This window comes from Lissotriton vulgaris, chromosome 7, assembly GCF_964263255.1.
Source record: "Lissotriton vulgaris chromosome 7, aLisVul1.2, whole genome shotgun sequence".
NCBI classification, from domain to species: Eukaryota; Metazoa; Chordata; class Amphibia; order Caudata; family Salamandridae; genus Lissotriton; species Lissotriton vulgaris.
The window spans coordinates 565,700,366-565,724,544 of record NC_141695.1 but is presented as its reverse complement, the minus strand read 5'-3'; the positions used below and the strand labels follow the sequence as shown (position 1 = coordinate 565,724,544).

At 42.1% G+C, this 24,179-nt stretch overlaps 1 protein-coding gene across 1 annotated transcript in view; it reads left to right on the top strand.

Moving 5' to 3' along the window:
* Positions 1-23,490, top strand: part of LOC147702035 (uncharacterized) — a 112,360-nt gene extending 88,870 nt beyond the window's left edge. The window contains exons 2-4 of the mRNA XM_086929396.1: positions 20,307-20,414; positions 21,658-21,783; positions 23,048-23,490. Coding sequence (XP_086785522.1) covers positions 20,307-20,414; positions 21,658-21,783; positions 23,048-23,490 — 677 coding nt within the window. The remainder of the gene's footprint in view (positions 1-20,306; positions 20,415-21,657; positions 21,784-23,047) is intronic.
* The last annotated feature ends 689 nt before the right edge of the window (positions 23,491-24,179 follow it).

The window sequence follows — 24,179 nt, the reverse complement described above, 5'->3', positions numbered from 1 at the left end:
GTGAATGCAAGTGGTGTGAAGTGATACACGTGGTTTTGATCATCAAGAGTGTCAGGCATTTGACTGACTATAAAAATGTTTCTGCTATTGGAAAAAAATATATAAATGCAATAAGATACGGTATTTAGGAATGCGTGCACGTAAATTGCTGCGTCGCCTTTTTGTATCCCGTCTGGTCTGCTGCACCCCATCGACTCCCTCCGATGCACACCCAGGCCTCATTGCTCACCTTTTCGTGGACAGGACACCTTCTACATCATGCAGTCCTGCTCTGCCACCAAGAAGTTTGACATATGGTGCCCAGTCTTGATATTGTTATGGGAAAGGACATACTCCTGCACTTATCTTTATCGCAGGTTCCTCACCCAGTCAGTCCTTGCGGTACCACTAACTCAGTAACCAAAGTGGTTTGGTCCTACATGAGGCATCCAAACCACTAGGACGGGCCATCACGGCACTTGCGATGGGAGAAACTCTAAAATGGCGTAGATCATGTGCATCTTTTTTATTGGTAGGGTCACGTGTGTAGAGACGCATGTGCTGGATGGGTGTGGTGTGGGTGTATACCAGGCATTAGGGAGCGTGTGTGTGCCTTTCTGACAACTAGACCTGGAACTAAGAAATCAGTACAATGGAAATCTGGGAAATGTTGCGTTTTTGTTTTTTCCTGGAAGCGTAAGTGGAGTGGGCTGGCCTGACATATGCCGGTGCTGCGCGAGGCTCTGGCATACGTCAGTCCGGAGCTATGGGTGTGATTCTGTCATGAGCTATATGAGAAATAAAGTGATTTGGGTGTCCGTCTTGTAGTTCTGATATCACCCGGGTCTTAAAAGCAAATGTGTCATTATATCTGTAAAGTTCCACAGCATGGCCAATGTGGAAGGTACGGGGTATTACTGACTCTATATTCATTCATAGTTGCATACATAAAAGATGTTGGACATGACACATTTCTGTGATTATTAATGTTTGTTGTACATTCAGTGGAGTGTTGTAGCTGTAGTAATACAGAGCTGTGAAATATTTATGTTGCATTTTTTGACACATGAAAAGCAGACAATATATGTTATCTTAGAAACACTTATATAGGGCACGACTCACCAGGAGGCATCTCGGTGCTTACTTAGTGTTAAGAGGTACGGGAAAACAGGGAGGAAATTATGTTAACTAGAAGAGAAATACTGTTAACTGTTTCCTAAAGATATTATAGGAAGGACATTCTCGCAAAGCAAGGGGCAGAGAGTTCCAGTATCGTGGGGCGAGGAAAGAAAATGCCAAGCCTCCGGTATGATTGAGACGTATCCTTGGGACTTTTAAAAGGGCCAAGGAATTAGATCTGAGTGCCCAGTTCGAAGTATGTTTGATCAGCATTTTTCTCAGGTAGTCAGGACCTTTACCTCTAAGCGAGTTGAAGGTTAGACAGCATATCTTAAAGTTAGATCGCTTTCTTATTGGGATCCAATGAAGCTCTTTCAGTAAGGGGTTCGATGGTGAGCCAGCAGGAAGATTCAAGATCATTCTTGCTGCCGTATTTTAAATAAGCTGTAGTTTGGCAAACTGAGTAGTTCTGACTTCGGCCAGAAGAGAGTTTCCATAGTCGAGGCGACTAGTCACCATGGCCTGGACCAGGATTCTGTGATGATCAGCATTACCTCTGACTTACTTGGATTCAATTGGAGGTAATGCTCAGACATCCAGTTTGAAATGGTGGCCATGCCCGCCGCAAAGCGAGCTTTCTCCGATTCTATATTAGAACCAATTGTGAACATAAGCTGGCTGTCATCCTTGTATGAAATTATTTCGAACCCTAAATGTTCCACAATCTTATCCAGGGGGGCCATATAAACATTAAATAACGTTGGGCTAAGACAGGAGCCCTGGGGTACATCCCTGCCCAAACAGGTTTTCTTAGAAAGAAAGGGTCCCAACATGACCGTTTGATGTCTATCGGTCAGGAAATTCTGTAGCCATTTCAGGGCCGTGCCCCGGATACCACAGGAGTGGAGTCTCTCCACAAGCTTTAGATGTGAAATAGTATTGAAAGCCGCAGAGAGATCCAGGAGGATCAGAACAACAGATCCTCGGGCATCCACTACCTGCCTCAAGGAGTCAGTCACTGCTAAAACGGCAGTTTCTGTGCTGAAACCAGGGCAAAAGCCAGATTGTGAGGGGTGTAGATGATTATTGGTTTCAAGATAATGTCTGAATTGGCTATTGATGTCTGTTTCCAATTTTTTGCCCAGTACGGGGAGTAACGAGATGGGACGGTAGTTACCACGTACCTGGGGGTCCGCTGTTGGCTTTTTTAATATTGGGCGGACATAAGATTCTTCCATGGGATGGGCATTAGTCCTATTTGCAGTGAGCAATTGAACAGTTCTTGAATCTCCAAAGCACATACAGGGGCTAGCCTAGCGATTATTCTGGCTGGACAGAGTTCCTTAGGCGAGCCCGATTTGGCAGAAAGTAATACATTGGGGGTATCTTGAAGTGAGATCAGTTCGAACTGTTCAAGGGAGCTTGCCATTGGCACGACCAAATCTGCTGGAATACTAAAAAAGTCAGAGTTCAGAGAGCTCGGATTAGCAAAGTTAGAGTATATCTGTTCAATTTTGTCATAGAAGAAGTCCGCTAAAGAGTCGCATCATTCTTGTGATTCCTGCATACCTTGTCTGCAGGCTTTGGGGGATACGAAGTCCTTCACTATGGCAAACAGAGCTTTAGATGAATTACTGGCCTGGTCAATTTGGCTCATGATAAAAATTTTCCTAGCGACTTTAATATTTTGATGGTATTTGGACAGCGCTGATTTGTAGGTCTGTCTGTCTGAAATACGTTTACTAGTTCTCCATAGTCTCTCCAAAGATTTACACTTGGATTTTTCAAGTTTAAGCTCCAGGGTGTACCAAGGAGCTGATTGGCGTTGTTGTACCGAAGAGCATTTTTTTGGAGGGGACTAAGGAGTTGAAAGCGGTCTCTAGGGCAGAGTTGAAGCCTGCTAGCAGTTGGGATGGCTCAGAGGCAGCTAGAGTATTCTCTGCTGGAAATGGGCGGAATACCACTTTAAAGGAGTCAAGGGATAAGTTATTCCAGGGTCTACGTAGCTCTGTAATTTGACTGGGTTTCCCAATCGAGGTGTCACGAATCTGGCTTTGGATGGAAAACAAGACCAAGGAATGGTCGGTCCAGGTTAAAGGGAGGGGGGGGTCACATATCAGATAGTCTATATTAGTGAAGATCTTGTCCAAGACATGCCCCGCCCTCTGAGTGGAATCTAGGACCTTTTGGGACAGACCCATCAGGTTAAGGCGAGTTATAAGCTTATTGACATCTGGGTCGGACAAGTCTTCGCCGTGGAAATTAAAATCCCCCACATATGTGGTCATTCAAATATACTGTTGAACTTGGTGCTGGAAATCAGCGATCGAGGCTCGGATTTGCATCCACATCCTGTTATTGTAGGATATTGACGTAATCTACGCATACCTGAAAATGTACTGTAAATACGGTGCTCATGTAAATTGCTGATATAGTTTTGGGTTGATTTTATGCTATATAAATATGATAAAAAATATGTTTTTGAAAGGTGGAATAGGCCACAATTACGGACAGAGGTAAGATGGTTATATATGCAATTTATATCACAATATAATGTAGTAGGGCGTAGGAGCAGCATTTTACAAACATAATAAATACACAGACACAAATAGATAGTTGAAGTGTGTACGGGCACGTGTGCTCGGCTCCAATGTATTACTTTGCTGTTGGTAACAAGTAGAATTGTAATCATGATATTATACATACATATTCAATCGTAAATGGTTTATGACTTCTGATGTACAAAGGTAGGAGCACTACAGGTGAAATAATACACAGAAGATTCTATCATAAAGGTTTCATGAGTTGTGGTGCACTAAGGTAGGGTCTGTTTGTGTTGAACCTGCAATGATGTGTGGTTCAGGCAGACCACACTGCTAAGAATGTCTTTTGGCTACTGAATTTTGCCTTAACTACGCCACGTGGCGATTATTTATGGTGCACTGAGTTAGTGGTACATCTGGTAGTCAGCATGTTGCCCTCTGGACTGCATAATCTGTAATCACAATTGAAATGAAAGATGAAACATGTTTGGAATACATTGTCGAAATTTATAGTTCAAGTTGTGACCTGTGCTGTCCCCAGTGTAGACTGCCATTGAGTGTGCCTTTGCACTTGCAGCGTGAATTATGCTTTTCAACTAAGCCTAGAACTGATATAAAAGACGTTTTTCAAGGAAGGCTACTAAAGGGATATAGGATTTGATAGACGTTTTATTTAGTTTGGTACTGCACTCTGCAAATAATTAATGAAGAGAAAGTTGAATTCTGCCTGAATATGGCCACGTGGCGATGAATTATGGTGCACTGAGTTAGTAGTACCTTTGGGACTGAGCGTGTACGTAACCTGCGATGCTGCATGGTCCGGACAGTCCGCACTGGGGGTAATGTTTTTTGACTACTGAATTTTCCCTTAATAAAGCCTCGGGTGATTATTTATGGTGTAATGAGTTAGTGCTACGTCTGGTGTTTAGCGTGTGCTCACCCTGCGATGTCTGAAAGGGTTGCACTCAAAGCATTGAATGATGCTCACTGAATGGCATGTACTTTGAGGAGAAAAAAAAAACTACCATTGATTGTTATCAATCGTTCTGTAAACTAGTCCGACTGTTTGCTCCCCATAATAAATTAAACAATTGCACTTCACCTAGTACATTCTAACTTTCTCAAAATGGGGACGTATGTCTGGTGGCGATGTTGCAGATTGGGAGCATTTGGTTTCCTTAACCAATTTTAGTCTCTTACACAATTTGCATTGGTACTAATCCTGAATTGTGAGCCCTACTGTTCGCAGTATAGACCGGAGGCAGTCATCAGGAAGGGCCCATAGCAATTTGGCATTGACTTGAGCTGTATAGAGTTAGTGGTAGGTGTGGCTCTCAGGGTCTACGCAGCCAGCGATTATGCGTGGTGTGGCCCAGACGAACTGGAAGCAATGTTTTTTGCCTAGTGAATTCTGTCTTAATAAGGCCACGGGGAGATGACTTGTGATGCAGTGAGTTAGTGGTACCTGAAGAACTCAGCGTGTGCGCACCCTGCGATGATTCGTGGTTCAGGCGGGTCGCACTGGTACAATGTCTCTTGCCTACTGGAATGAGTCATGTGCAATCGCCATTACACCTGAATCGTGAGCCCTCACAATGTAGATCAAAAGCAGTAGTCATCACAAACATCAAGAAATTCTTTTTGTCATAACCTTTAACAAAATCTGAGGACATAAACTACAATTATCTCTATCTTAAACAAATCAAGGCTAAATGTCATGCTTTCTGTAGTATAGATTCAAAGCTGAATTGAGGTTGTGAACCCTGTTGTCCACACTGTAGATCAAAGGCAGTACTGAGCACAGATATGGACAAATGATTTTTGTCTCTTATTTTAACAAAAGCTGAACACATACAGTACAATTGTCTCTGCATTAAATAAATCAAGGGTAGATTCCCTACTGTCCGTAGTGTAGATGCAAAGTTGAATTCAAGTTGTGAACCCTGCTGTCCGCAATGTAGATCAAAGGCAGTACTCGACACAAACATCGATGAATGCTTTTTTGTTACAGTTAACAAAATCTGAGGACACAGTACAATTGTCTCTGTCTTAAATAAATCGAGAATGAATTTATTGTTGTATGTAGTGCTGATGCGCCACAGGAATAAAATGGTATACTCTGTTGATCGCAGTGTACATTTGAATGCAGTAGTTACTATAGCTATTGAGCAATGTTTTTTGTTGCATCCTTTAACAACATTGTCTCTGCCTTACATAAATCAAGGATAACTTAAATGCTGTCCATAGTGTAGATGGTAAGCTAAATTGAAGTTGTGAACCCTGCTGTTCGCGATGTAGATCTTAGGCTGCACTGCATTATTTGTAAGGTACTCCATACATTTACTGTTGCATATGGAACTGATGAACTGGTATCAAGTAGTAAACTCTGTTGATCGCAGTGTACATTTGAAATCAGTACTCAGTACAGATATTGAGGAATGATTTTTTTTGCATCATTTAACAAAATTGTCTCTGCCTTACATAAATGAAGGCTAACCTGAATGCCCTCCATAGTGTAGATGGAAAGCTAAATTGAAGTTGTGAACCCTGCTGTCCGCAGTGAAGGCTAACTTGAATGCTGTCCATAGTGTAGATGGAAAGCTGCATTGAAGTTGGGAAACCTGCTGTCCGCAGTGTATATCAAAAGCGGTAGTTGACATAGACATGGAGGAATGCTTTTTGTCACTTACTTAAACAAAATCTGAAGACATATAGTGGAATTGTCTCTGCATTAAATATATTAAGGCTGAATTTCCTACTGTTCATACTTTAACAAAATCTGAGGACATAGTACAATGGTCTTTGCTTTAAATAAATCGAGACTGAATTCAATGTTGTCTATAGTGCTTAAGCGCTACTGGTATCAAGTTGTGAACTCTACTGACCGCACTGTAGATCGAAGGCAGGAGTCACCAAAGATAGCACAAAGAATTTGTATCACTTATTTTGACAAAGTCAGAGGACATAGCATAGAATTGTCTCTGCCTTACAAAAATGAAAGATAATTCAATGCTGTGCGTAGTGTAGATCCAAAGCTGATTTCAAGTTGTGAACCCTACTGTCCGCAGTGTAGATCGAAGGCAGTAGTCGATACAGACATAAGTCTGCGGAGCTGTTGTGCTGAGTTCGCAAACGGTTGGTATCGAGGAGGCACGTGGTCATAGCGGCAGCCACGTGGCATGGTGAGGACCTTTGCTGTGGCAGAGTCTTTTCTCTTTGCAGGGGTGAACCACGCACAACGCGTAGGCTAATTATTTATACTCTTACACTGGAGTTGCATACGTTGGATCAGCCCACTCCACTCCTGTTTCAAGGGGCAGAGACAACACAGCAACATGACCGAGATATTCCCCAGAGTCTGAGATAAAATGGTTGCGTCCACTGTGCAGTACACACGTATCAATGGTATATCGACACATGGAAAAGTTTTAGTTTCTATAGTTAGTTGTGTATAGCATTTCACCGGTAGTCTTGGCATTGTGTAAATTATTGTTGATGTGCGAGTTCCTTCCCTTAAACATAGTTGGTTACCACATCTCTGAACATTGAGCTACTGTGCTGTTGAGGGGATATATTATCTTGGGTAGGTCTATTGTCCTGTTTTGTGCTGCCTCTGAGGTAGTAGAGGGAGAGTGGTGAGGAGGGGTGGTTTTAGTGATGATGACGCTGTGTATTGTGATTTTGTTGGGTGTCGGAAGTGTATAATTAGTACCTCTATCACTTACTACTCCTTAAATATTGGTATGAGTTGGATGTAATTCACGCAGTACATAGTCGACGTCCTTACAGAAGAAGGTGATTCAACTATCCATCACCGAAACGTACGTAGGCCGTACTCTCTAAAGACCTGGACAATGTTCTGCTGATTGGAGAACAATGTATAGATCGGCTAATGACTAACTGGTGGGACCCCTATCTTTTACATCTACAGTGGGCCACCAGAGATACTGTTGGGTTATTCCTATGTAAAGTTCTGTTAATGTGTTTATATGTGTTTTTACAAAAAGTAGTGAATGCATAGGTATGTAAGATATGTATGAGAGAATGTATGATAGTAGTATATGAGAAATTATTAGGGGCATCTTGCTGCACTTTATGTAATTTATACCCTTTTTTGTAAGTCTCTTATTTTTGATTATGTTTTGATATGACAAAACAAATTGTATGAATGTATAAATATCTAAAATTAAAAAACAAAAAAGATAAAAGAAAGAAAATAAAATAACGTTTTTGAAATAACTAAAAGTCTTTTTCTCTGTCTATAGCATCCTCCCTTATGAAAATGTTTTTGGATAAACTCTTGCAATAAAGCAATATAGGTCTTCTAAGAGGTACTTCTTATGCTTAGACCTCACTGATCCCCCTTTATCTGACTGCAAGGGAAATTGTATGTGGGTGGCTCTTGTTTCAAGTTACCAGATGGCACGACAACAGCTGCTTATGCTATAACTACTTTTAGAACAGTAGTAGAGACCGCTCAGGTTTCTCAGCATTCAGCACAGGCAGCTGAACTAATAGCATTACTAAGGGCCTGTGAGCTGAGTGAAGGGTTAAGGTTTAATATATTTACTGACAGCCAATACGCCTTTGGCGTGGCCCATAGTTTTGGGCGGCTCTGGAGGGAACGAGGATTTTTAAATTCTCACGGCCAAAGAATACAACATGGCCAGTTGATCGAAAGACTGTTGTATGCTTTAACTTTACCAGAAAAGGTAGCTATTGTCAAGTGTAGTGCCCATAAGAAAATCACTGATACTACAGGAGAGGGAAATGCTTTTGCTGATCAAGTAGCGAAAGAAACAGCACAAACTCAAACGTCCACAATGTTCCCTAGTGTAGCAACTCGATGGGTGCCGGAGACTACAGTATTTGATAACACTATTGAAAGTGTTAAGGAATTGCAGAAAGCAGCTACGACCGATGAACTATCAAGATGGGAACAGGAAATAGGGCAGTTAGACAAGAATGATTGTTGGATTGATTTAACAGAAAGTCAGAGATGGCTATTGCCTAAAGCCCTGGTGTATGCAGTCGTAGTAATGCTCCATGGTACTGCCCACATTGGAGCAAAAGAAATTTGTTCATTATTGGACCCAGTGTGGGATAACCCTAATATCCCTAAAACTGCCGCCCATGTAGTTAAATATTACATGGTTTTTTTGCAGCATAACCCAGGAGGAAGAGAAACAGTCCGTAGTGGAAATTTTGCTCCCCCTTCGTTACCATTTGAAGTATTACAGATGGATTACATTCAATTTGACAGAGTGAACAATCTCAAGTATGTGCTGGTGGTGGTTTGTGCTTTCAGCAAATGGGTTGAAGCCTACCCCACCAAGGATAATACTGCCCTAGCTACTAGCTACTGCCAAGGCCCTAATTAAGGAATTTCTGCCCCGATTCGGTTTACCCCCGATTATATGGACAGACAATGGGGTCCATTTTAATGCAGAGATTGTTAAGCATGTTTATGCAGGGTTGCAGATAACCCACAATCTGCAGGATTAGTCGAGAAATACAATGGCATATTAAAACTGAAAATGGCAAAGATAAGGGAAAGTACGGGTTTAAGTTGGCCTGATGCCTTGCCCCTAGCATTAATGTCAATACGAGTATCCCCCCATTCTAGGGCTGGGCTCTCACCCTATAAAGTCGTTTTTGGAAGGCCCGCCAATGTATGGGGTGTCCCAAGACCCAAATCCTTTCATGATCTTGATTACCCCATGATGACAGATTACCTGTACGCTTTAACTAAAGATCTGCGTTCTATTCATCAACAGGTCTCAGCAGTACTGCAGCCGCTGCCGGAGGGTCCAGGAAATCGCCTGAAACCAGGACAGTGGGTACTCGTGCAGAATTTCCAATGAAAATCGAGTCAGGAACTGAGGTGGAGTCGCCCCTACCAGATCCTCTTGGCCACCCGAACAGCAGTGAAAGTAGATGGGAAGAAAAACTCGATCCATGCTTCGCATCTAAAGAGGCTACCCTTGCCACTTCCCTCTGATCAGCAGAACTGAGAAGGAGTTCTAACACAAGAGGGAGAACAAAGGGTATGGTTTGTGCCTTTCTCCGATGCCATTAAAATTGGGCAGGCGAAAAGGTTGTTGATACCGCAAGGAGGCGAATCAGTTTTGGTTTCTGAAAATTGTAGTACAGCTGATTCCCCTGAGGCTTCTGGAAGCTGTGTTGCACCAAATGTTCCTGCTGCTGTGTTGTTCCATGATCAAGAGCAACCTGGCCCTTTACAATACAATTTACGGCCCCCTAAACCACGCAATACCCCAGTTTCGGATTATAGGAGAAAGGGAAAGACTTTAGTTGTAGGGTAAAAGATAATTTTGTCTGGGTATTGAGCGAGACACTGGACTGAACCCGTTGAGCGCTTTGAGTGTTGTGAACGTATCTAGGACCCTAATTAAATATTCCCGATTTATACCCTTATGTGGTTATACCAAATCATATCCTTATAAAGGCATAAGAATCATATCCATATTTAGTCATAGCCAATGTAGTCCAAATACGGCAAGGCTACTTCCCTAGACTCCTAGAAAGTAAAACGTGTTCTTTAAACAAACCAAACCTCCAGCAGCCCGGGAATTCCCCCGGCTTTTGTTTTGATTTGTCCTAGAACTCCTGGGAGTCCTGAAAGAACTGCCAGTTCTTAGTGACAGTTCTTAGTGACGTCTTATGTCCAACCTTACATCAAACACAGCACCTTCCAGGTATAAATATACCAGCATTTGCCTTAAGCAACACACAGTGGTTTGGAGCAGAGCAGCTATCTACTTACCAAAAGCCCATGTGATGCGAGTGCCGAAGGAAGCCGTCCCTCCCATTTGACGCACTGAGAGACACTGTCTTTTCTCCTGCAGAGAAAATCCAGCTCCAGTCTTTCTAGTCACCCTCGGGCCTCGCAGTTTACTGGGCGATCCAGTCCTGAGGACGAGAAACAATACCTCCTTCATTCTAAAACTAAGGTACGGAGCTGATTAGATCCTTAGAGAATTCTTGATTCAGATTCTTGGCAAAACTAACTTAACTTAAACTGCAGCTCACTTACTCCTTCCCACGTACTAGGCTTAGGTTAGGTACACCGGGGTAGGCGTATTTTAGAAGCACCAGTTGAGTACGTTTAGTCAACTTTCATCATTGTATGTAATTGTATATATTTTATCAGTTTTGAGTATCATATGGCTCAGAAACCATATCAATGCTTTTACAGTATTATTTCATAATACTCCTTTTACTGTATGCACTTACTTTATGATAAGTATTGCAATTGTGGCAAGTCATTTCTCTTGCATGAGAAAGAAGACTGCTCAAAAAATAACACCTTTTATTGAAAACGCTTGTCTCTCTATTTCTCTGCACTCTGGTGAAACTAAGCATGCACGATTGACTGAGTGAAATAGCTATCTATTGTTTTCACATGACTCTGGAGATATACTCCTTTTTCTGGGGGGAGCAAAGTTGTCATGTTTATGCGGTTGTCAGAAACTAATCCCTTCTTGTCTAATCAGGGAAGTTAACTCCTCTCTGTTCATTCGAGAATGTTTCTAGTGACCTCTGAGCAAGCTGGCATACCTAATTAGGTCTAACATATTCAGTAGAGACCTAGTCGACCTCAGTCCTATGTCTAAACTACCGTTTATGTTATTCCAATGCGCAGAACCTATTGGGAATATAGTAACTACACTACAGGAGCTGACACATTGCTCTGTTCAGAAAGAAAGACTGTGTAATTAAAAAAGGGGTCTTAAATTTCAACAGTGAAATTCTTGGAGGATCAACTTGTGGATGGATAACAACAGCCTGCCTGTGACGCTCTAAACGGACTCAGGGAGAAGAAACCCTCTGGCGGCTGGCTTGCGTTCCTTCCCGAGATTAGTTTGGACTTTTAATTGGGATGTATCCCTTTGCCCGTTTTGCCCTTGAGGATGAGAGACCTCTTGCACCTCGACCTTTCCTTGAAAATGTTCCTATGTTTTTCGGTTGGGCTTCCAGAGTGATGGTAGCCTTTGTAATAATGATTGCAGTGATCATGTTAATTCTAATGAGAGTGTTTATATGTTTGGAATTTCAGTATCCAATGCATCATGTTTTAGGCACCACTGCAACCCCACCGGAGCATTTCTTCTACACCTTGCCTCCCCATTAAGAGCGACATTGAGAAACATATGTTAGAAATGCATTCATAGAAAAGTTGCATGAGGCTCATAGCACTACGAATAAGACAAACTGTTGGGTTTGTGGTCTCTTGCCATCTGCAATGCATTGCCATGATTTGTTTCTTTCCTTACCCTTATCGCATTTGGCAAGTTGTGAAGCTTGGTTTCAGTTATTGTCATTAATGTATTTGCATTATGTAGCTGACCCTAAAAGGTATACTGAAAAGGAATATGAAGCCATTTTAAAATATATAGAAAAACATCAGGGATTTGATGCACAGGGGAACCAAGGGGAGGGATCTTTAGACACCGATGCTTGTATGAATATGTACACCACTTATGAAAATGCTACTTGGTTAAAAGAGGAAATGTTAAACTTTGAACAATTCAATTCTACCCAATATTAATTAATTGCAGGTTTATATAGCGCTAGGATCGACTCCCGGAGGAGTATCTCCGCGCTTCGACCGCTGCGAAACCCTTCCTGGCTTCCCTGAGAGATGGTCCCTTAATGGGTATCTCCAGGGTGAGACCAGGCATCCCCGGCGGTCTGGTGGGGCCGTTAGTGAAGATGAGGCAAGCTAATGCCCAGAGTTGCCGAGTGTGATCGCTGATCAGAGTGGGCACCGAGGCGAGAGAATTATCGAGTCCGCTGACCCTGGTCCAGAAACCTGCCGCGTCGGGAATCGAACCCTGGTCCTGGGCCGTCCTCTGCTCTCGGGTCTGCCGCCTCTAACCAGTGAGCCACACTACTTCACTGCATTTCTAGGATGTCAGCATTTCTAGGATCGAAATGTCACTGATGATAAGGCAATGCCAGTTCCTATTCTGAATAGTACTTCTTCTATTTGTATACAAGGGAAGGGTCATGTTAATGTAGGGAATAGTAGGTGTAATTATACTCACATCCTGCATACCACCAGTACACCACCTCTAATTACTCCTCCCAATGTATATTTTGTATGTGGAGAGAATGCCTATACTTGACTTCTGAGAGGGTGGGCCGGAACATGTTATTTGTCTTTCCTGGATCCTACAGTTTATATAGCTCCTTCTGACTATCATAAAACGCACCAGCTGACTAAATGGAGCCCTGGTCCTTATCGAGTATATAGGAGTATTAGTACTGAAGGCACTGATCAAACTGATACTGCGGCTCAGCAGTTTATGGATATAGCCAAGGGTCTCTTTCCAATATGGGGTCCCATTTTCTCGAGTAGAGATGTTAGGTGTCTCTCTCGAGTGGTAGGAAATGTAGTCCAAACTACTGCTGGAATTCTGACTAACCTCCCCATGGAGCTTCAGGCTACGAGGCTTGTTTCGCTCCAAAATCGGATGGTGCTTGACGTCATCCTTGCCGATCGAGGAGGAGCATGCCGCATGATCGGCAGCTCATGCTGTGTATATATTCCAGATTCTGCTCCCACTATACATTTAGCTATTCAGAAATGACCTTGCTTGGCTGCAGAGGTGCATGCTGACACTGGCACTTGGTCCTTTACCGGGTGGTTCTGAGATCTCCTTTCTACTTGGGGTTGGAAGATTTTCATGATCCTGGCTGCAGCACTGGGGGTGGTATCTGTTTGTTGCCTGTGTCTTCATTGCGGCCTGGCATGTTGCTCCTATTGTGCTGCCAAACTTACTTCCTCCTTGACAGTTTCTCAACCTAGCTAAAAATGAAAAGCAGTTAGTACAGAAAGAAGTGGCAGAACTTATGCAGATAGATGAGGGTGTGTTCTTGGATTGAACAGGTAGCCTTTATGTATATTGGCTATGTTATGCCAAAAGGGCGGTCTGAAGGAATATAAAATCGATACCACATAATGTTGTCATAACATATCCAATGTATATCTGCAATCTCCTGTAAAGCCTCTTGTAAATATGCTCGATTCATGTACGTATTAAGAATCAGGCCCAAATCGGGCAAATGCCATCTTGGTTTCGTTTCCCGAGCTCTCTCTCTCATTAGTAGAGAAATCACATGACATGCTGCTGGGGGGGAGAGTCTGACAGGTCGGCCCAGGTTATAAACAGAGCATTGCTTCTAACGTTAAAAGCCCAAGGTCACATCTGCTCTTTCTTAAAGGATGAACACATTCTCAGAGGTGCCATGCCTGTACTCCCATGCACCTGAACAAAAGGGAGGCACCATCGCTGACCTATCCCCGAAATAGTTTTCGCAGAGCTTCAAGCCTATCTATTGTGCCTTATATGGGTGTTCCTGTTGGCTTCTTCTGATTTGGTAATTTTCCATGTATGGGGTTTCTATGGGTATGTTGAAAGTATATATGCACTGTTTTGAACATGATCCAGCAGTCTCCTCTACACACCTTTGCGAGCTGTGACCAGAGGGAAGCTCCCCTGTACAGGGCGCTTTGCGAAATAAATGATTAAACCTTTTTTCCGTTGCCGACTGATTTATGTATTGGAAATGAGATATATGGGCTATTGGTAAGTATAGCTCTATGGTATATATATCTAGTACTTCACACGTGACAATCTGATACACCTTGTCATACACTAGAATAACCTTTTATTACCCACTGTGAAATACAGAGTACCATATTTAAAACCATTGACACACCAATACCAGTTACTACATACCCACTCACTGATTCCTAAGTTTACACATACAACTACCCATTCAACAACAGAATCACTTATACATGCAGTCACTAATTAATAGAATACTATGAAATGCACTTATACACATATATAGACATTGACACATCATCAGTCATCTTATTGGGTTATGCAGTCATCCTACTCACTCATGAAAATCTTTTATTACACTTACATTTACTTACTTACACAATTATACACACAACACCTCATTTATTCAAACACATCATAAGTCATAGTTGATATGTTAAAAAAATACAATTATACACTCATTCATATAGTTACTCTCACAATCACTGACTCTTACATATACTTATTTATATACACCAAGTCTCACATACAATGCTTTTTATTTTTTTACTTTGTTAAAGATGTACAACTTAAACATATATTCAGTCACCACCACACAAATACATAGACTCACTCACCCAAACAACTGTTTCCACATGCTCTCTTAAACCTATACACCTGGTCAATCAACCATTCACACATCTATGCATAGAGTTACACACAACCCATCCAACCACAAACACAAACTCAGTGTCCCATACAAATACTCACCTAACTAATCAATTACTAATATAAACACTCAAGTAGTTAGTGACCAACTGTTGCAGCATGTTATACATCAACAGAGACAGTGATGCACACATTTACATAATTTAGTTACTAATCTATGTATTAAGTGAGACACTTTTAATTACTCACTTAAACAGACAGTCAGACATCTAGTACATCTTCCATCCAGACAGATATATATCTACTCAATTTTCAATACAGATTGGTATATATATAATACATATTAAAATGTCAAACTAAACCACATTCACTGGATGATGTCATCAATGATGTCATCAGTGAAGTCATTTCAGATGTCATAAGTGTTGTCATCAGTGATGTCACTGACCATGTCATGAATGATGTAATATGTGACATCATCAGCAGTGCATTGCAGGCGCGCGAGTTATAGTTAGCAGAACTAACTGTAACGGAGGAATTTCAATGGTTTTGTATGAGTGAAATGTTCAGCTAACTATATCACCCCTAAAACCTATGTTTTTTCTGTGAATTTCTAAGGTTTTTTAAATGATAATTACTAACTACAACCTGCTTGAAACCTATGGTTTTTTCAGTGAATTTCAAAGTTTTTTAAATGATAATTCCTAACTATAACCTGCCTAAAACCTATGCTTTTTTCATTGATATATATATATATATATATATTTGCAAAAAAGTGTTTTCATCGTGCCTATATTGTTAGTGCCAGTTAGTGATAAAAAGTGTGTCTAGTTGCAAAAAAAAACAGATTATGGACAGAATGCTAAACAAATCAAACATTCACCCCCAGTAACAGATCTGGGTTCAAACCATTGTTGTCTTGCTCAACACGCCATCCCATGTTAGAAAAAGCTATATGCAAATCTGCCTTGACCCTGCTCTCCATGAGTACTACCAGGCCAGGTCCTCCCTGGATCAGAGACAAGCATTCTGGCACCCCTCATCAGCCAGGCTGGCTTGAATCCAGTGGTGCAGTGAGCACCAGAGCCATCTCTGGGCAAATCCTTCCTACACAAGTGTGACAAATGGAAAAAAGAATAGTTGATGGATGGAATGCTTAAGAAATCAAACATTCATCCCCAGTCACAGATCTGGGTTTAAGCCACTGTTTGGTTGCTCACCACACCACCCCTGTTTGGACTAACCCATATGCAAATCAGTCTTGACCCTGCTGCCCATGGGAACAGTCCAACCCGAACTGCCAGGCCAGATCCTCTTTGCTTGCTGTGCCACTGGATTCAAGCGAGGCTGGCTCATGAGGGGTGATATATGTGAACACATCAACATACACGTCCAAAGACCCAGATACATGCAGATATAATATGTGTGAAGTATATGTACATTAAATATCCAAAAGCAAAGTGGTATACCAACAGGCCTGTATCTTTGAGGACTACGTAGACAGATTCTGACTCTGGGATTAGTGGGATTAATGGTTCACTGATTTCACTCACTCACATAAAGTTTTGGGGGCACTTCATTGACAATTTTCCTTGCATATGGAATGGTGACATGGATCGACTTAAGACATTTCTGAGCAAACTAGATAACAGTTTATCAAAACTACTAAACTACTTCTCACTTCTTGAAAACATAAAACAACTCCCCCCTTAATTTTTCACTCTACATACACAGCAATCAGATCCAACCGAAAGGCTTTCAGAAAGAAACAGCTGTCATCCAAAACATAATATAAACAACATAAGAAAAAGTCAACTATTACTGATTAAACACAACTGCAATGAAGAGGCAACCTACCTTCAGAAAGGATTGGAATTATTGACTCGCCTGCAACATAGGGTGTACTAAGGTCAGAACTTCATAAAAATAATGACCAAGATCTTGAAAATCAGTAGATCAGAAATTCTTCACCCCAAAATGTATCCCCTTACTGATGACACTGATCCCCTGTATTTCATCTCACACTACCACAAAAGACAATACATCATAAGAAAAATACTGAAACGACACTGGCATCTCCTCAAGAATAATCCATACATCTCTGTTAACAATACATTTGCAGATAAAAGAAACAAAGTAAATACATTCCTGGATAGACCTGCGGGGTTTCCACCTTTGCCGCAATTGCAGCATCATAAACTGGGGTTCAACAAAACATTTGAGGTAATGATTCACACTGGTCAACATATTAAAATCTCTGAATTGATTGACTGATTCAGTGAATTTGTGATCTATATCATCTTCTACCTATGCAATCAGCCATACTAAGGTAGCACCCTAAGGCCTTTTTGCACCTGAATACAAGAACATTACCGGAACATAAATAACTTCTCATCGGGTTACTTCAATGGAACATTCCCGCACCTCTCATCCACATAGGAAAAACCTTTTTCTATGTAGGTATTGAGATAGTGCATAGAAATCTACATGGTGGAAAGAAAGATCACAAACTATGCAGAATGGAGAGTAAACCTATTTTGCAATTCATAACATTAAAAAATTGGCTCAATAAGGATGCAGGGATGCAATACTGTCTACTACATCTCCTGTACTACAATATTCTTATCTGTACCATTGATGTGACTGCAACCATGTATGTCTATCTCAGTAGGATGAAGGTTCCTCCAATGCAACAAATAGGTATTTATCAAGTTTATTAGACCACAACTAATGTCCCTCCTCATCCTTCTTTGACAATTTTGTGAAAATTGTAATGTCTGCCTGTGCCAAGAGGCCACTCCTCCTTTCTACTGGCATTATGTAGGCCACACAAATGTCATTACATTTATGCAGGAATGATCTAGATGACTTATCTAGAGTCCGTTTAGTCAAGTTTCCTGTTAGCTCCTCTCTTGCTCCTCTATCTCCTATACCCAACGGATATTCTTAAGACAATGCTTTACATTTTTCCCATGCACCCTTGGATTCTTTTCTTCATCTGGTACCACCTTCATGGCTTGATCTACATATTTTGAGAATGCTTCCTATGGTTCCCGAATCCTTTAAAACAATCTTTAACTGCTTCACCTACCATAGTGCGAGAGTCAAACCTCCACACACCCCATACGGGCTGCTCTCTGATATTGCCCATGCTTGCCCAGATTTGATCTCAAATGAAACCGAGTTTGGGTTACACCAATACCATGAGTGAAGAAAATGGGCACCATTGCACAAGGTGCCTACTTGCCGGTATGAGCACCCCCTTACAAAATCCCGATTAGGTGGATACTCTTTGTTCAACCCCCCTCAGTGGGCTATATATAAGTGGGCTCGAGCCCCATCCCTCTAACCTACCTGTCATGGCACCCATCCATGAACTCTTCCATTCCTACGGGGTCCCTGCCATTCATCCCTCTGCTCTAGTGGCATCACTCTCAGGATTTTCGCAGCACATAGGATCTGGTCATAATACCATTTAGAACCCCACCTGTACCTTATCTACAGATGATAGCCATTTCCAGAAGGCACCTTGGCATTTGCCATGTCACATTCCTAGTGGTACTTTCTTATTTACAGTTCATGAATTTACCCCACCCAACATGGCCACGACCAATAGCCACACTCTTTCTAGGGGTGCACTCCATACTTTCCCCGGTAGTTTTCCATCTTTCAACCCACAGCCCTTATATGCTGCCTTCCCATGTTAATGAGACAAGACTTCATATGGACTAAATCAGCTTCAAGAACTCCAGGTTTCAAATGCTGCATTTCTTCCAGCTAGACCAAGTGTCTTTGTTTGCTGTAGCACTGGGTTTCATCATAACCCACTCATTTGCTTTTGCAGATATTTGATACTAAGTATGAAAGAAATTTGCAAATTCGCGTTATGCAAATTCGTGCGAAAGCAAATTTGCGGTCCGCAAAATCTGTGAATTTGCGGATGTTTTTACTTTAGCGTGTTCGCGGGGCGCTTTTCGTGTTCGCTGGTTTTTCAGCGCGCCGACTGCGAAGTTACCAATGCAGTCGTACATGGGAGCGGCCATCTTGTTTTCAGTGTTCGCCTTGCGTATTTCCGTTTCCGGGCGCTTGTTGCATGCTCTCATTGGGCATTTCATATGTGCGGGGCGCAATTACGTGTTTGTGTGCGTTTTTGCGTGCTTGCGGGGGGACTATTGCACAAACTTACCCACGTGGTTGCAATGGGCACGGCCATCTTGTTTTTCATTCATTGCTATGGTTCTGTGCATGCTTTTTCAATCCTCCCCTAATCTTTGCAATCCTTTGTTTCTTTGAACTTTTTAAAAAACTTTTTCACTCATTATCTATCCCTCTATTTTTCTACATCTATATTTTGTGTTTTTTCAACTTTTCGTTTCTTTAAAAACTACTTTTTTTACCTCTTTTATTTTATTAACTTTTTCCCTATTCTTTCCTATTTTTCATTTAACTTTCCTGTCCAGGAACATGGCAAAAGGAGCCGGAAGAACCAGAAGGGGAAGGGTCCCGCACCCCGTACCTGGTTCCCATGCAGACGCTTAAGGGGGGAGGTAGTAATAGCCCAGGAGTTTTTCAGCACGGTGGAGGTGGCCGCACTAGTTTTTTTTGTCCAGCGCCACCTCCTCAAGACCGCCGCAGGAGGCTCGGTGCCGGGTACGGGCTCCAGGAGCCTCGCAAGCTGTGGGGGAAGGTGTGCTGGACCATGTATGTCTGGGGTCCGGCGCACCTACAACTAGGCGACGCACCAGTGGTCTGACATCCTGGACTGGGAACACGACCTGCTCGACCTGCTTGGCCTGGAGATCCCTGGGCTCGGTGAGTAGTAGTAGCTATTTAATCACTACTTTGTTTTCTCCTGCTCTGTGTTTTTTATGATATTGCGAATATTTGTTTTTTCTGAAGAGCAAGAATGCTGCTGATTACATTGCAGGTAAATTATGTTTCAAAAGCTTCTGTGATTGCAGGTGCTCGCCTGCTCACGGGCGGTGCTACTATGCTCACTTGTTATCAATTTTGTGCTCATTTGGCCTGGGTGATAATTATGTATCAGTGTAGTTTACAGAACTTCGTAATGCTAGACATTAGAAGTCCAGTCCTTCCTTTGTACTCCTGCCACTATGAAGAGATAGTGGTGGTGATCATGACGGACTGTGTCTGTAACTTCGCGTGCTGCGTAGTGCTGCCTGCCAGTCCTAGTAGAACCTTTTTGTAGTTGGTTTAGTGAGTTACATAACTTTCCAAGTAGACGGTCCGCGAATCCAGAAATACTATATCCTAGTAGACCACATCAGATATGGGTCAATAAATTTAGTGCAATTGTTATCTATTTCCCCGAAATAATTTGTTATTGTTTTTTTAAAATGTTTGATTTGGTTGACAACAATCATCCATGTGTGTGTCTTTCTTTCATGTTGTACATCAGCTTCCCCCAGGGGCAAGAGGACACAGGAGGAGGTAGCCGTGCCGGCAGAGCAGGAACAACACCAGGAAGGCCCGGATAGATCCACCGAGGGCTCCTCTGCTGGCCCAAGTAAGTTTTCCTGTTAATATTAATAATTATACTTCCCTATCTTTTACAGCACCTATTTTTTCTAAACGTTCCTCATTCTATTTTTTCCTAAATCGTCTTTGATCTTCTTGTAGACTGTTCCTAAATTCTTATCCTGCCTCTTCTATGAGTCTGTGTGCTACTACTAGATTATTATTGTTAGTCTGTCTGTGTAGCTAGCTAAGCTTGCACAGTTGGCAAAAGGTGTTAAACAAAACTCCTATTCAGCAATAGCTCTAGGCACTGAGTGCAGTTCCCTGGGTTGTCCATAATGTCTATTGAAGTCTTCTTAATGTTTATGCTTTGACAATTCCCAACAATAAAATGTCAATGGCCACCAAGATTTAGATACTAGTTTACTTTTTGATGGGATAGGCGGACAATCCATACTACTACTGCTGCAGGGACTATTCTGCACAAACAGAACTATCGACAAGAAATAGGGCATTGGTTATAAATTATAATAGTCGCAGTTAGACTTTCCACATACCTCAGTCATAACAGAGGTTGAACCCCCAATCTCCTTACTGACTAGCTAGTGTGTCAGAGTCATTTAGCTCCCAAATGCAGGTATGATCCCGAATGATTATACAACCCAGAACATAGGACTACGGAGTCAGAGTCCCGACCTCCCAGAGCCAGGGACTCATGCTTGCAAATTGCAAACCCTTTGGCTCACTCACACATGACCAAAAACCACAGAGCCCATGTAAGTTTTAAAGCTTTATTAAAAGTAAAACAACTAGCTCTGTGTGTACTCTGTATATTACATTTCCGTTGTGATTATATAAAAACATTTATTAAAATCAATGTCATATAACAAACGGGAAACAACTGAAAAGTGGCTGACTTCACACATTAATTGTGGGACAGCCCTCACCTGGTTAAAGTCTTGGTGGGGATGAATCATTGATGACTCCGACCAAGATGATATGATGATGATCTTGCTCTTGTTCGTAAAAGGGAAGCTTCTGTCTGTTATGAGAAAAAAGTTGTGTGTTAAAAAGCAAGCATTTATCAGTTGTGCCAAAAAGTGTAGCATCACATGTTATGGCTAAGCATAAATAAAAAAAAACCTTCCCTGAAGGACGGGAACTTTGAAATCTAGAGTAGACTAGAGTCACAAATTAGTAAATTTGTTTATGTAGTACTATTACATTTTTTTAATTCCTAGACAAAATAGGGAGTGGTGTATATGGCATCTAAAAATATGAAATGTTTCTAGGCAGAACATCAGCACAGCTAAGGACCAGTGCCGGGGACAGCACGGAGCTGGGCACTCCAGGGTCGGATGCGGTGCAAGAGCCATCAGGAACTGCTGTGGGGGATGCCACAGGAGTGGCGGGCAGTGGTAAGCAAAGCTATTATATTCCGCTACCTATCGAGATTGCAGACTACAGAGTGGGCTCTCTGCAGGGGTGTATATGTTGTACTGTACAAGTACACTTTACTGTTAAGAAGACTTACAAAATTAGAACTAGGTGGCATATTATCAAGGACCGTGTTAAAATTGTCGCCCTTTTAACGGCAGGAAACTGCCGATAAAACGGCGATAATGGGCTTGATAATACGCCCTTGTTAATTCCCATAGAAGCCCCTGTTAACACAAGAACATGGGCTTCTGTGAGAGTTAACAAGGGTGTATTATCAAGCCATTATCGCCGTTTTATCGGCAGTTTCCTGCCGATAAAACAGCAAACATTTTAACACTGGTCCTTGATAATATGCCCCTAAGTTTTTGCCAACCAGGTAGAAGACATTCACCCTTGACTTCTCATTAGCAATAGCATTAGCGGCAGGAGTTGACTAGTAACCAATGGCCTCCTCTAAATTTGACTTCAACTCAGCTGTGAAAGGTTTATCGAGAAGCCAAGTCAGATCAGAGATTAACTTAATGGATGGGATGAACGAAAAGGGAAAGAAGGGTGTAAGGAAGGACGAGCAAGTTAAAAGTAATGACTGGCAAAGAATTATACGTGTTTTTGAATGCTGCCAGAGGTGGCTGGGAATATGATGCATGGCAGGTTGAAGGCTGAAGCAAAGATGAGGGGAAGGAGAAAGGAAAAAGGACTGCCTGGGTGGGTGAAACAGAAACTGTATGTGTGCGCAATATATCCTTTGGATCAAATTCAAATGCGAGTCAAGCATGGATGCATGGCTGGCGGTTTCCAAAATAAAATAAAAGGGCTGTTTTCCATGAGAAAAGTAAGGTTTGTCCAGTTGAGACATCAAGAAGAATGATTTACATTTACTTTGAATGGATGGATGCCTGTATCATGGTACTCGTACTCGGGTGCAAGTTGACTGTGCTGGCATTATGCCGGTTTTCATAAGTTTAGGTACCAATTTCGCTAAACAAGAGATAAGAAGAAGAAGACTGGTGTACTGTCTGAGTCTAATGTAGTGAGTCAATATAGTGCTAGTAGAATACCTGAAACTCCCACTAATGTTAGAGCAGAGGCCGACGAAGTGGGAGGTTAGATAGATACAGGCCACAAATGTTATGCACTGTGCTTGCAAGTTGCTAGTGCTACTGTGACACAACTTTCTGCTGAATTATTTTGTGTTAATCTTAAAGAGCATTGGTTACAGTATGTTTTTCTTTCTTCATATAGATGCTCCTTCCAAACTAACATGGAAGGAGCTGACTAGACGGGCACGGCAACGGAAGCTGGTGGCGACTGTTGCAGAATATTGGCGGCTGGTGGCCAAGGAGGAGAAGGACACGCAGTCTCAGTCAACATCTACAACATCCGCGACAACTGCATCCTCCTCCGCTCACCCTGGGTCATCCAGTCAGCGCAAGCCTTTAGCGGTACGGAGGCATGGTACCGCCGCCAACCGCCACCGCCAAGCAGCAAAAAAAACACCTGCCCCCCACAGCAGATGCAAGGCCTGTCTGCACCGCTTGACCCTCAGGGTGTCCAACCTTGTGCAGGAGGTGGAGAGACTGAAAACCCTGCTCAAGGACCTCCACAGGGAGCGTCGGGACCACCTGGCCAAAGGACAACTTAACTGGCTAGTTGATTCAAATTGTCTAATCCCCCACATTTTTTGAAAAGTGCCACTGACAGAGTAAGTGAATTCAATTGACCTACTACTTTACTAGTACTACCTTCAGTCTCTCCTCTACTCCTACTCCATTATTCTTCCTCCCCCAAAATGCTTATCTTACCTGGGATTCGTGTTTGAGAATAGGGCAAGGCTTAGGGCTGGGTGAATGGCAAATGGCGATTAAGGTTTAATCCTTGACAGATTAAATGTCATTATTGTGGTGGTGGTAGTAGTAGTGGTACAATACACACTGGCAGTAGCAGCATATGAAAAAAAAGGAAATGAAACATTGAGTGGCCCGAGCGTAACATTAGAACAGTCTGATAGATAGTACAGTACACAGTAAGAACATGTCCTCGGATTCCTTCACCATCCTTGAAATTTATTTTCTGTTGCTTTGTACTTATCCTCCTCAGCAAGTGTGTTGAATTATTGTTGTAATTTAGTCACACCTCAATGAAAACCACACACCCGGTGAAAGAGGGTTAGGGTTTGAAAATTGGATGGGAATGGGGGGTTTTGGGAACGTTTTGTGGAGAGAGGAAAAAAAAACACAGCATGGATGGACACACAACAAATGAAGAAAAAATAAATCTTTGGATACCAAGATATCCATAAATCTTTTAAGGGACATAAAGGAAGTGCATGCACTAGTTAATGCAAGAATTTGTTTGCTAAATGGATGGTTAGATT